General features: G+C 45.8%; 1 protein-coding gene across 1 annotated transcript in view; it reads left to right on the forward strand.

Moving 5' to 3' along the window:
• The window catches only part of wdr21 (WD repeat domain 21), a 103896-nt gene that overhangs the window by 7424 nt on the left and 84035 nt on the right, over positions 1-12437 (forward strand). Inside the window, exon 2 of the mRNA XM_070878652.1 lies at positions 11782-11881. Within this exon, the coding sequence (XP_070734753.1) occupies positions 11790-11881 (92 nt within the window). The 5' untranslated portion in view covers positions 11782-11789. The remainder of the gene's footprint in view (positions 1-11781; positions 11882-12437) is intronic.

Genomic DNA, 12437 nt, shown 5'->3' on the forward strand with positions numbered 1-12437 from the left:
TTTATTTTTCAATTCGACCCATATGGCATAATTTGATGATCCCTCGTCACTACTGTAATAGTTTCTTTAATCTATACCGCAACCCCCCCCTTTTTTTAACCCCCCTCTCTGTCTTGTCTAAAAATCCTGTAGCCAGGAATATTGATCTGCCAAACCTGCCCCTCTTTCAGTCATGTCTCTGTAATGGCTATAATGTCATACTTCGAAGTGTCTACCTGTACTCTCAACTCATCCGCCTTATTCACTAAACTCCTTGCATTATAGTATATACCATTTAAGCACAGGAAGACCTCCTTAATTACTACTTACTAACCCTTGTTTCCTCTGCCTTACAGATTCGCTTTCTAAATTCTTGCTATCCAATTTCAGCTTTACTTCCTTCCCTATTGAATTTGTTCTCTGGTTCCCATCCCCCTGCCAAGCTAGTTTAAACTCTGCCCAACAGCACTAGCAAAACTCCCTGCGGGGATATTGGTCCTGGCGCTGTTGAGGTGCAACCTGTCCAGGTTGTACATGTCCCATCTCCCCTGGAAGTGGTCTCAGTACCTTAGGAATTTAAAGCCCTCCCTTCTACATCAACTTTCCAGCCACGTGTTCATCCTCTATCCTTCTATCCTTGTACTCATTAACATGTGGCACCGGTAGTAACCCAGAGATTACTACCTTTGAGGTCTTACCCTTTAATTTTTCTTCTATCTCCCTGAATTCTGCCTGCAGGACCTTATCCCTCTTTCTACGTATGACATTGGTCCTGATATGGACCACGACCTCTAGCTGTTCACCCTCCCCCCAGAATGCCCTGTGTCCACTCTGTGACATCCTTGACCCTGGCACCAGGAAGGTACCATACCATCCTGAAGTCACGTCTACGGCCGCAGAAACGCCTCTCTATTCCCCTAACTATTGAACCCCCTACCACTACAGCTATTTTATTCATCGTCCCTCACCCCTGTGCAGCTGAGCCACCTATGGTGCCTTGGACTTGGCTCTAGCTGCATTCCCCAGAGGCACCATCGCCCCCCACCGGTGCTCAAAACAGAATATCGGTTGGAAAGCGAGATGGAGTTGCGGGAGAGAGGTGGGGGGGGAGACTCCTGCACTATCTGCCTAGCATTCTTCCTCTGTCTCGTGGTCACCCACGTCCCCTCTGCCTGCACGCTTTTAAGATGCGGGGTGACCACCTCCCGAAACGTGCTGTTCACGTAGCTCTCAGCCTCACGGATGCAACATAGTGACTCTAGCCGCTGCTCAAGCTTTGAAACGCAGAGCTCGAGCAGTTGAAGCTGGAGACACCTCCTGCGCACATGGTTGTCTATGCCGCGCGAAACGTCCAGGACTTCCCACATGCCGCAGGATGTGCACTCCACGGGACTGAGCTGCCCTGCCATCTTTCTAGTTAGATTTATCTGATTTCAAAGTAAGAGAGAGAGAGAGAGAGAGAGAGAGAGAGATACTTACCAATGAAACAGCCACCTACTTACCTGCCCGGACGAGGGCTGTGAACTGCTCCCCGGCCTCCAGCCCTCCTGCTCCTCAGACTCCTGACCTCCCGAACTTACAGACCTCTCTGGCCTCCCGAACTCGCCGACCTCCCGAACTCTCAAATCATGACGGGATTTGTGGAAGTGGGATGAAGTACTCCAGACTGGAGAATCATAGAAGCATAGAAATTTACAGCACGGAAGGAGGTCATTCGGCCCATTGTGTCCGTGCCGGCCGACCAAGTGCTATCCAGCCTAATCCCACTTTCCAGCTCTAGGCCCGTAGCCCTGCAGGTTACGGCACTTCAAGTGCTTTTTAAATGCGGTGAGGGTTTCTGCCTCTGCCACTCTTTCAGGCAGTGAGTTCCAGACCCCCACCACCCTCTGGGTGAAGAAATTTCCCCTCAAATCCTCTCTAAACCCTGAATTGAAAGGAGGTTTTCAAAAAAATAAAGCCTTGCATTTATAAAGCATGTTTCACAACCTCGATGTCCCAAAGTGATTTACAGCCAATGAAGCACTTTTGACTGTTGGAAAGAAGGAAATGGTGCAGAGCAAGCCAAACAGCAATATAATAATGACCAGATTTTTAATACTCATTGAGGGATAAATATTGATCAGGACACCGGGGATAACTTCCCTGCTCAATAGCACCGTGGGATTTTTTACACCCACCTGAGCGAGCAGATCGGTCCTCCGTTTAACGACTCATCTGAAAGGCGTCATCTAACAGTGCAGCGCTCCCTCAGCACTGCACTGCAGCGTCCGCCGAGATTTATGTGCTCAAGTTTGGAGTGGGACTTGAACCCACAACCTTCAGACTGAGAGGTGAGTACGCTACCCACTGAGCCCATCATCATCATAGGCAGTTTCTTGGAATCGAGGAAGACTTGCTTCCACTCTTAAAATGAGTTCTTAGGTGGATGAACAATCCAATACGAGAACCACAGTCTCTGTCACAGGTGGGACAGATAGTCATTGAGGGAAGGGGTGGGTGGGACAGGTTTGCCGCACGCTCTTTCCGCTGCCTGCGCTTGATTTCTGCATGCTCTCGGCGATGAGACTCGAGGTGCTCAGCCCCCTCCTGGATTCAGTTCCTCCATTAAGAGTGGTCTTTGGCTAGGGACTCCCAGGTGTCAGTGGGGATGTTGCACTTTATCAAGGAGTCCTTGTAATGTTTCCGCTGCCCACCTTTGGCTCGCTTGTCGTGAAGGAGTTCCGATTAGGGCACTTGCTTTGGGAGTCTCGTGTCAGATATGCGAACTATGTGGCCTGCTCAGCAGAGTTGATCAAGTGTGGTCAGTGCTTCAATGCTGGGGCTGTTGGCCTGATCGAGGACGCTAAGGTTGGTGCGTCTGTCCTCCCAGGGGATTTGTAGGATCTTGCGGAGACATCATTGGTGGTATTTTTCCAGCGACTTGTTCAGTACAGTAGACACCTCAGGTCTCTGGAGAAATACCATTGAGCCACAGAATGACTGGGTAACAGGAAGGTGAGGAATCAGGAGTGAAGGGCCCAAAAGGGGTCAAGAGAAAAAACAAGGGAGATAAATAATGGGCTCGGGTCCGGAGTGATAGCCAAAATACACACGCAAATGGACGTGGGAAAACTCGGGTTATCTCAGCATGGCAAAGATTAGGATGTAAATGGAGAATAGGGAGAAGATGATAGAGTCCATAGTTAAAGTCTGAGGTGGGATGACATTGATCTCAGATCAGCAATTTCAAGTGGAATTGCTCCATAATTCCTTTTGTCATTTAATCTCTACATCCTTACCGTTTGTTCTTTCCTCTCCTTCCCACTTTCCTTGCCTCTGTACTTGCTTAAAACCTGTTACATCCGATGTTCACTCTAATTTTTTCAGGGCCATGAGGCTCATTCAAAATTCCGCGCACGCGCATTTTTTCCATTTAAAAGCTAGTGAACGCGGGACCATAAGAACATAAGAAATAGAGCAGGATTGGACTAGTTGGCACCTCGAGCCTGCTCTGCAATTCTGATCTGATCATAGTCTCAGTTTTACTTCCCTGTCTGCTCCCTTTACTCCCTTGTCGCTCAAAAATCTGTCTATCTCCACCGTAAATATATTCAATGACCCAGCCTCCACAGCTCTCTGGGGCAGAGAATTCCACAGATTTACAACCCTCTGAGAAGGAATTCCTCCTCATCTCAGTTTTAAATGGGCAGCCCGTTATTCTGAGACTATGTCCCCTGGTTTTAGTTTCCCCAAAGAGTGGAAATATCCTCTCTGCATCAACCTTGTCCAGCCCCCTCATTATCTTATAAGTTTCAATAAGATCACCTCTCATTCTTCTGAACTCCAATGGATATAGGCCCAATCTACTCAATCTATCTTCATAAGTCAATCCCCTCTTCTCTGGAATCAACCTAGTGAACCTTCTCTGAACCGCCTCCAATGCAAGTATATCCTTCCTTAAATACGGAGACTAAAACTGTACGCAGTACTCCAGGTGTGGCCTCACCAATACCCTGTATAGTTGTAGCAGGACTTCTCTGCTTTTATATTCCATCCCCCTTGCAATAAAGGCCAACATTCCATTTGCCTTCCTGATCACTTATTGTACCTGCATACTAACTTTTTGTGTTTCATGCACAAGGACCCCCAGGTCCCGCTGTACTGCATTTTACAATTTTTTGTAATTTGCTTTTCTATTTTTTCTGCCAAAGTGGATAACCTAACATTTTCTCACATTATACTCCATCTACCAAATTTTTGCCCACTCACGTAGCCTGTCTGTATCCCTTTGCAGATTTTTTGTGTTCTCACAATTTGCTTTCCCACCCATCTTTGTATCATCAGCAAACTTGGCTACATTACACTCAGTCCCTTCATCCAAGTCATTAACATAGATTGTAAATAGTTGAGGACCCAGCACCGATCCCTGCGGCACCCCACTAATTACTGTTTGCCAACCATAAAATGACCCATTTATCCCGACTCTCTTTTTTTCTGTTAGTTAGCCAATCCTCTATCTATGCTAATATTTTACCCCCAACCCCGTGGGGCACTTTATTGAATGCCTTCTGGAAATCCAAATACACCACATCCACTGGTTCCCCCTTATCCATCCTGCTTGTTATATCCTCAAAGAACTTCAGCAAATTTGTCAAACATGATTTCCCTTTCATAAAACCATGCTGACTCTGATTGAATTATGCTTTTCCAAATGCTCCACTACTGCTTCCTTAATAATGGACTCCTGCATTTTCCCAATGACTGATGTTAGACTAACTGGTCTATAGTTTCCTGCTTTTTGTCTGCCTCCTTTTTTAAATAGGGGCATTACATTTGCGATTTTCCAATCCGCTGGGACCGCCCCAGAATCCAGGGAATTTTGGTAGATTACAACCAATGCATCCACCCCTTTTAAGACCCTAGGATGTAAGCCATCAGATCCAGGGGACTTGTCCGCCTTTAGTCCCATTATTTTACCTCGTACTACTTCATTAGTGATTGTATTAGCGATAGTGATATGCTCCTCCTGTACCATGTGGGAACTCAGGGACACTTCTGGTGTCCCTGACGACTACGTGTGCGTGTGCAGGAACCTCCAGCTCCTGACAGTCTGCGTTACGGAATTGGAGCGGAGGGTGGATTCACTCTGGAGCATCCACGATGCTGAGAATGACGTGAGTAGCACGTGTAGCGAGTTGGTCTTACCGCAGGTGAAGGGTCCACAGCCAGATAGGGAATGGAAGACCAGCAGGAAGAGCAGTGCAAGGAAGGTAGTGCAGGGGTCCCCTGTGGTCATCCCCCTGCAAAACAGATACACCGCTTTGAGTACTGTTGAGGGGGATGACTCATCAGGGGAGGGCAGCAGCAGCCAAGTTCATGGCACCGTGGCTGGCACTGCTGCACAGGAGGGCAGGAAAAAGAATGGGAGAGCGATAGTGATAGGGGATTCAATTGTAAGGGGAATACATAGGCGCTTCTGCGGCCGCAACCGAGACTGCAGGATGGTATGTTGCCTCCCTGGTGCAAGGGTCAAGGATGTCTCGGAGCGGGTGCAGGACATTCTGAAAAGGGAGGGTGAACAGCCAGTTGTCGTGGTGCACATTGGTACCAACGATATAGGTTTAAAAAAAAAGGGATGAGGTCCTACGAGAAGAATTTAAGGAGCTAGGAGCTAAATTAAAAAGTAGGACCTCAAAAGTAGTAATCTCGGGATTGCTACCAGTGCCACGTGCTAGTCAGAGTAGGAATCACTGGATAGCTCAGATGAATACGTGGCTTGAACAGTGGTGCAGCAGGGAGTGATTCAAATTCCTGGGGCATTGGAACCAGTTCTGAGGGAGGTGGGACCAGTACAAACCGGACGGTCTGCACCTGGGCAGGACCGGAACCAATGCCCTAGGGGGAGAGTTTTCTAGTGCTGTTGGGGAGGAGTTAAACTAATATGGCAGGGGGATGGGAATCAATGCAGGGAGACAGAGGGAAACAAAATGGAGACAAAAGCAAAAGACAGAAAGGAGATGAGTAAAATTGAAGGGCAGAGAAACCCAAGGCAGAAAACAAAAAGGGCCACTGTACAGCAAAATTCTAAAGGGTCAAAGTGTAATAAAAAGGCAAGCATGAAAGCTCGGTGCCTCAATGCGAGGAATATTCGGAACCCAGGAGAGGGCTCTGAGCTAGTTAGAGTGGGTGAGAGCTCAGATGAACAGGACCCCAAAAAAGAATGCAAACGGCAGGAGGCAACAGAGCAGAGTAGCACTAGGGTAAGTGTAAACCACAAGGTGATAGGAAGGGACAATATGTATGAATATAAAGGGGCTGCAGGAGGGGTCAAAACTAAAAATCATGGTTTAAAAACTAGTATTAAAACACTCTACATAAACGCACGCAGCATTCGAAATAAAGTAAATGGGTATGATTTGATGGCCATTACAGAAACGTGGTTGCAGGGTGGCCAAGACTGGGAATTAAACATACAGGGGTATCTTACAATTCGGAAAGATAGACAAGAAGGGAAAGGAGGTGGGGTAGCTCTGTTAATAAAGGATGATATCAAGGCAGTTGTGAGAGATGATATTGGCTCTCATGAACAAAATGTTGAATCATTGTGGGTGGAGATTAAAAATAGTAAGGGGAAAAAGTCACTGGTGGGCGTAGTTTATAAGTCCCCAAATAATAACTTCACGGTGGGGCGGGCAATAATCAAGGGAATAATTGGAGGCATGTGAAAAAGGAACGGCAGTAATCGTGAGGGATTTTAACTTACATATCGATTGGTCAAATCAAATCGCACTGGGTAGTCTTGAGGAGGAATTCATAGAATGCATACGGGATTGTTTCTTAGAACAGTATGTTACAGAACCTACAAGGGAACAAGCTATCTTAGATCTGGTCCTGTGTAATGAGACAGGAATAATAAACAATCTCCTGGTAAAAGATCCTCTCGGAATGAGTGATCACAGTATGGTTGAATTTGTAATACAGATTGAGGGTGAGAAAGTAGTGTCTCAAACGAGCTTACTATGCTTAAACAAAGGGGACTACAGTGAGATGAGGGCAGAGTTGGCTAAAGTAGACTGGAAACACAGACTAAACGGTGGCACTTTCATAGTGCTCAACAAAAATATATTCCAGGGAAAAAGAAGGGCGGTAAGAGAAGGGATAACCAGCCGTGGATAACCAAGGAAATAAAGGAGAGTATCAAATTAAAAACCAATGCGTATAAGGTGGCCATGGTTAGTGGGAAACTAGAAGATTGGGAAAATTTTAAACGACAGCAAAGAATGACTAAGAAAGCAATAAAGAAAGGAAAGATAGATTACGAAAGTAAACTTTCGCAAAACATAAAAACAGATAGTAAAAGCTTTTACCGATATATAAAACGGAAAAGAGTGACTAAAGTAAATGTTGGTCCCTTAGAAGATGACAAGGGGGATTTAATAATGGGAAATGTGGAAATGGCTGAGACCTTAAACAATTATTTTGCTTCGGTCTTCACAGTGGAAGACACAAAAACCATGCCAAAAATTGCTGGTCATGGGAATATGGGAAGGGAGGACCTTGAGACAATCACTATCACTAGGGGGTAGTGCTGGACAGGCTAATGGGACTCAAGGTAGACAAGTCCCCTGGTCCTGATGAAATGCATCCCAGGCTATTAAAAGAGATGGCGGAAGTTATAGCAGATGCATTCGTTATAATCTACCAAAATTCTCTGGACTCTGGGGAGGTACCAGCGGATTGGAAAGCAGCTAATGTGACGCCTCTGTTTAAAAAAAGGGGGCAGACAAAAGGCAGGTAACTATAGGCCGGTTAGTTTAACATCTGCAGTGAGGAAAATGCTTGAAGCTATCATTAAGGAAGAAATAGCGGGACATCTAGATAGGAATAGTGCAATCAAGCAGACGCAACATGGATTTATGAAGGGGAAATCATGTTTAACTAATTTACTAGAATTATTTGAGGATATAACGAGCATGGTGGAGAGAGGTGTACCGATGGATGTGGTGTATTTAGATTTCCAAAAGGCATTCGATAAGGTGCCACACAAAAGGTTACTGCAGAAGATAAAGGTACGCGGAGTCAGAGGAAATGTATTAACATGGATCGAGAATTGGCTGGCTAACAGAAAGCAGAGAGTCAGGATAAATGGGTCCTTTTCGGGTTGGAAATCGGTGGTTAGTGGTGTGCCACAGGGATCGGTGCTGGGACCACAACTGTTTACAATATACATAGATGACCTGGAGGAGGGGACAGAGTGTAGTGTAACAAAATTTGCAGATGACACAAAGATGAGTGGGAAAGCGGGTTGTGTAGAGGACACAGAGAGGCTGCAAAGAGATTTAGATAGGTTAAGGTTTGGCAGATGGAATACAATGTCGGAAAATGTGAGGTCATCTACCTTGGGGGAAAAAACACAGTAAAAGGGAATATTATTTGAATGGGGAGAAATTACAACATGCTGCGGTGCAGAGGGACCTGGGGGTCCTTATGCACGAATCCCAAAAAGTTCATTTGCAGGTGCAGCAGGTAATCAGGAAGGCGAAAGGAATGTTGGCCTTCATTGCGAGAGGGATGGGGTACAAAAGTAAGGAGGTCCTGCTACAACTATATAGGGTATTGGTGAGGCCGCACTTGGAGTACTGCGTGCAGTTATGGTCACCTTACTTAAGGAAGGATATACTAGCTTTGGAGGGGGTACAGAGACGATTCACTCGGCTGATTCCGGAGATGAGGGGGTTACCTTATGATGATAGCTTGAGTAGACTGGGTCTTTACTCGTTGGAGTTCAGAAGGATGAGGGGTGATCTTATAGAAACATTTAAAATAATGAAAGGGATAGACAAGATAGAGGCAGAGAGGTTGTTTCCACTGGTTGGGGAGACTAGAACTAGGGGGCACAGCCTCAAGATACGGGGGAGCCAATTTAAAACCGAGTTGAGAAGGAATTTCTTCTCCCAGAGGATTGTGAATCTGTGGAATTCTCTACCCAAGGAAGCAGTTGAGGCTAGCTCATTGAATGTATTCAAATCACAGATAGATAGATTTTTAACCAATAAGGGAATTAAGGGTTACGGGGAGCGGGCGGGTAAGTGGAGCTGAGTCAATGGCCAGATCAGCCATGATCTTGTTGAATGGCGGAGCAGGCTCGAGGGGCTAGATGGCCTGTTCCTAATTCTTATGTTCTTATGTTCTTATTAAGTTCCTCGCTCCCTATAGCCCCTTGATTATCCACTATTGGGATGTTTTTAGTGTCTTCTACTGTGAAGACCGATACAAAATATTTGTTCAATGTCTCTACCATTTCCCTGTTCTCCATTATTAATTCCCCAGTCTCATCCTCTAGGGGACCAACATTTACTTTAGCCACTCTTTTCCTTTTTATGTACCTGAAGAAACTCTTACTATCTTTTTATATTTCATGCTAGTTTATTTTCATCATCTATCTTCCCTCTCAATCATTTGTTTTTGTTGTTCTGTGCTGGCTTTTAAAAAATTCCCAATCCTCTGGGCTCCCACTAGTCTTGGCCACATTGTATGCCCTTGTTTTCAATTTGACACCAACCCTTATTTCCTTAGTTAACCACGGATGATTATCCCTTCTCTTAGTATTTCCTTCTCTTTGTGATATATTTTTGTTGCGAGTTATGAAATATCTCCTTAAATGTCTGCCACTGCTCATCAACTGTCCCATACTTCAGTCTATTTTCCCAGTCCACTTTAGCCAACTCTACCCTCATACCTTTGTTGTCTCCTTTATTTAAGCTTAGGACCCTGGTTTGAGAATCAACTTTCTCACCCTCCAACTGAATTTGAAATTCAGCATTGTTATGGTCACTGATTCCTAGAGGATCCTTTACTAGAAAATCATTTATTAATCCTGTCTCATTACACAGTACCACATCTAAGATAGCCTGCTCCCTGGTTGGTTCCGCAACGTACTGTTCAAGGAAACTATCCTGGATACACTCTATGAACTCTTCCTCAAGGCTACCCTGGCTAATTTGCTTTGTCCAATCAGTATGACCCCGGGAATGTCGGGCGGGACCCCGGGGTGGGGGGGGAGTGGGAGGGGGCCAAGGGGCGGGATCCCCGGGAACAACGGGCGGGGATTAAAGGGAACATTGATTACATCTGTAACTTTTACCAGTTTTGACGACAGGGCATCGACCAGCAAAGAAGGGAAACTTGTAGAGGGGCTTGTGCCCATGGTGCAGGACATCAGGTTAAGAAGAGTTGAAGATAAATCGGGGAATAATGTTTGAGATGACGTTGAGCTTTGTTTCTAAACTCTGTCGTTGGAAGGAGCGGAGTTGCGAGGTAGGGCGTAAAGCCTATGAGAATGAGGGTGTGGTTATATTGCGACCTTTGCACTGCTGGTTGGGGGACAGTGGGCCCGAGTGCGGTGAAGCAGCTGTTCCTGTCGAGTGCACACCTGTATTGTGGCCATGCACGTGTGACTAGGCCAATGGCTGGTGGCAGTTCCACAGTGCCTCACCAGTCACAACAATACTTTGGCTGTGCCGATCTTCAGTATCGCTGTGTTTCCCTGCACTTCGTCGAAAGCTGACTGCTGCCATTGTGAAGGCTTCACTGTGATTCTCACAGCAGCTTGGCAGACCAGCCACCCGGACCTAATCATTGAAGTGTCCTGCACTCAGTGAACTGACACGGAACTAGGCCAAGCACAGGAGCAGCACAGCAAACCCCCACAAACAGCAGTGTGATTAGGACCAGACAATCTGTTTTTAGTGATGTTCATTGAGGGATAAATATTGGCCAGGACACTTTACCGCACAGAAACAGGCCATTTGGTTCAACTGGTCTATGTCAGTGTTTCTGCTCCACACTAGCCGCCTCCCACTTTTTCAACTCAGCCTCTCAGCATATCCTTTTATTCCTTTCTCCCTCATATGCTTGTCTACCTTCCCCTTAAATGCATCTATACTGTTCGCTTCATCCATTCCCTATGATAGCGAGTTCCACATTCTCACCACTCTGGGTAAAGAAGTTTCTCTTGAACTCCTTGTTAGATTTATTAATGACTATCTTTTCTTTATGGGTCCCCCAGTTCTGGTCTCGCTCGCAAGTGGAAAACATCTTCTCTATGTCTACCCTATCAAACCCTTTCATAATCTTAGACCTCGATCAGCTCATTCCTCAGTCTTCACTTTTCTAGAGGAAGGAGCCCCCAGCCTGTTCACCCTTTCCTGACAGCTATAACCTCAGTTCTGCTATCATTCTGGTAAATATTTTTTCTCCTTTACCAGTGCCTCTCCATTTTATAATATGGAGACCAGAACTGTTCACCATACTCCAAGTGTGGTCTAACCAAGGTTATATACAAGTTTAACATAACTTCTCTGCGTTTCACTATCCCTCCAGAAATGAAGCTCTGTGCTCGGTTTTGATTTTTTTTATGGCCTTGTTAACCTGCGTCGTTACTTTTAGTGATTTGTTTATCTGTGCCCCCAGATCCTTCTGCTCCTCTACCCCATTTACACACTTACCTTCCCAGCAGTGTGTGGCTTCCTCACACTTAGCTATATTGAAATTAATTTGCTGATTACATGCCCATTCTGCAAGTTTATCTTCCTGTATTGTGTAGCAGTCCTCCTGTGTATTAACTGCAGCCCCCCCACCCCCCCCCCAATTTTGAAATTGTAATTCCGATTCCTAAGTTGCAAGGTTTATGTAAATGGTGAACAGCAGTGATCCCAGCACTGATCCCTGTGAACACCACTACCCACCTTGTAATTCTGGCACTACTTGAATATTTCTTTAATCCCAGTGTTGTATTCATGCATAACTGAGCATTTCTTGTAGTAACAGAAATGAAGAGAAATAACTGGCGTGGCAGGAACCAATCTGCATGGCGTGATCGGCGACGACACAACCGACGGAGATATCGAGGGCAATATGAATGGTAAACTTGACTTGTTGCACTACAAGGGAGAGTTAGGCTCAAAGTTTGGCATTTTTAGTCGGGCCTTGAAACTATAATTTGTCTGTGCTGATAATGGCCACAATATCTCACTCACTCATCCGGTCAAATCAGTTTCTTAGAATCATACAGCACGGAAGGAGGCCTTTCGGCCCATCGTGCCCGTGCCTGTGCCTGTGCCTGTGCCTGTGCCGGCTCTTCGGTGGAGCTCTCCAATTAGTCCCACTCCCCCGCTCTTGCCCTGTAATGTTTTCCCCTGTATTTATCCAATTCTCTTTTGAAAGTTACTATTGAATCTGCTTCCACTGCCCTTTTTGTTTGAATAAAGGGAGAAATGCATGTTGAGCAAGTGCTCGACTCCTTCCTTCCTCTTTGGTGCTGCCCCTCAGACTCAATATGTTGGGTTGAAAGCTGAGCGAGTGCTGAAGTTTTCAGCTGTCTGCCATATTGGATACCTGGAATCCAGTCAATGTACTCGCTGATTGGGGGGGCCAGTCACCTTGGACATATTCCTTCGTGGTTTAGACTGGCATTAGTT

This window comes from Pristiophorus japonicus, chromosome 4 (genome assembly GCF_044704955.1).
Source record: "Pristiophorus japonicus isolate sPriJap1 chromosome 4, sPriJap1.hap1, whole genome shotgun sequence".
Classification (NCBI taxonomy): Eukaryota; Metazoa; Chordata; class Chondrichthyes; family Pristiophoridae; genus Pristiophorus; species Pristiophorus japonicus.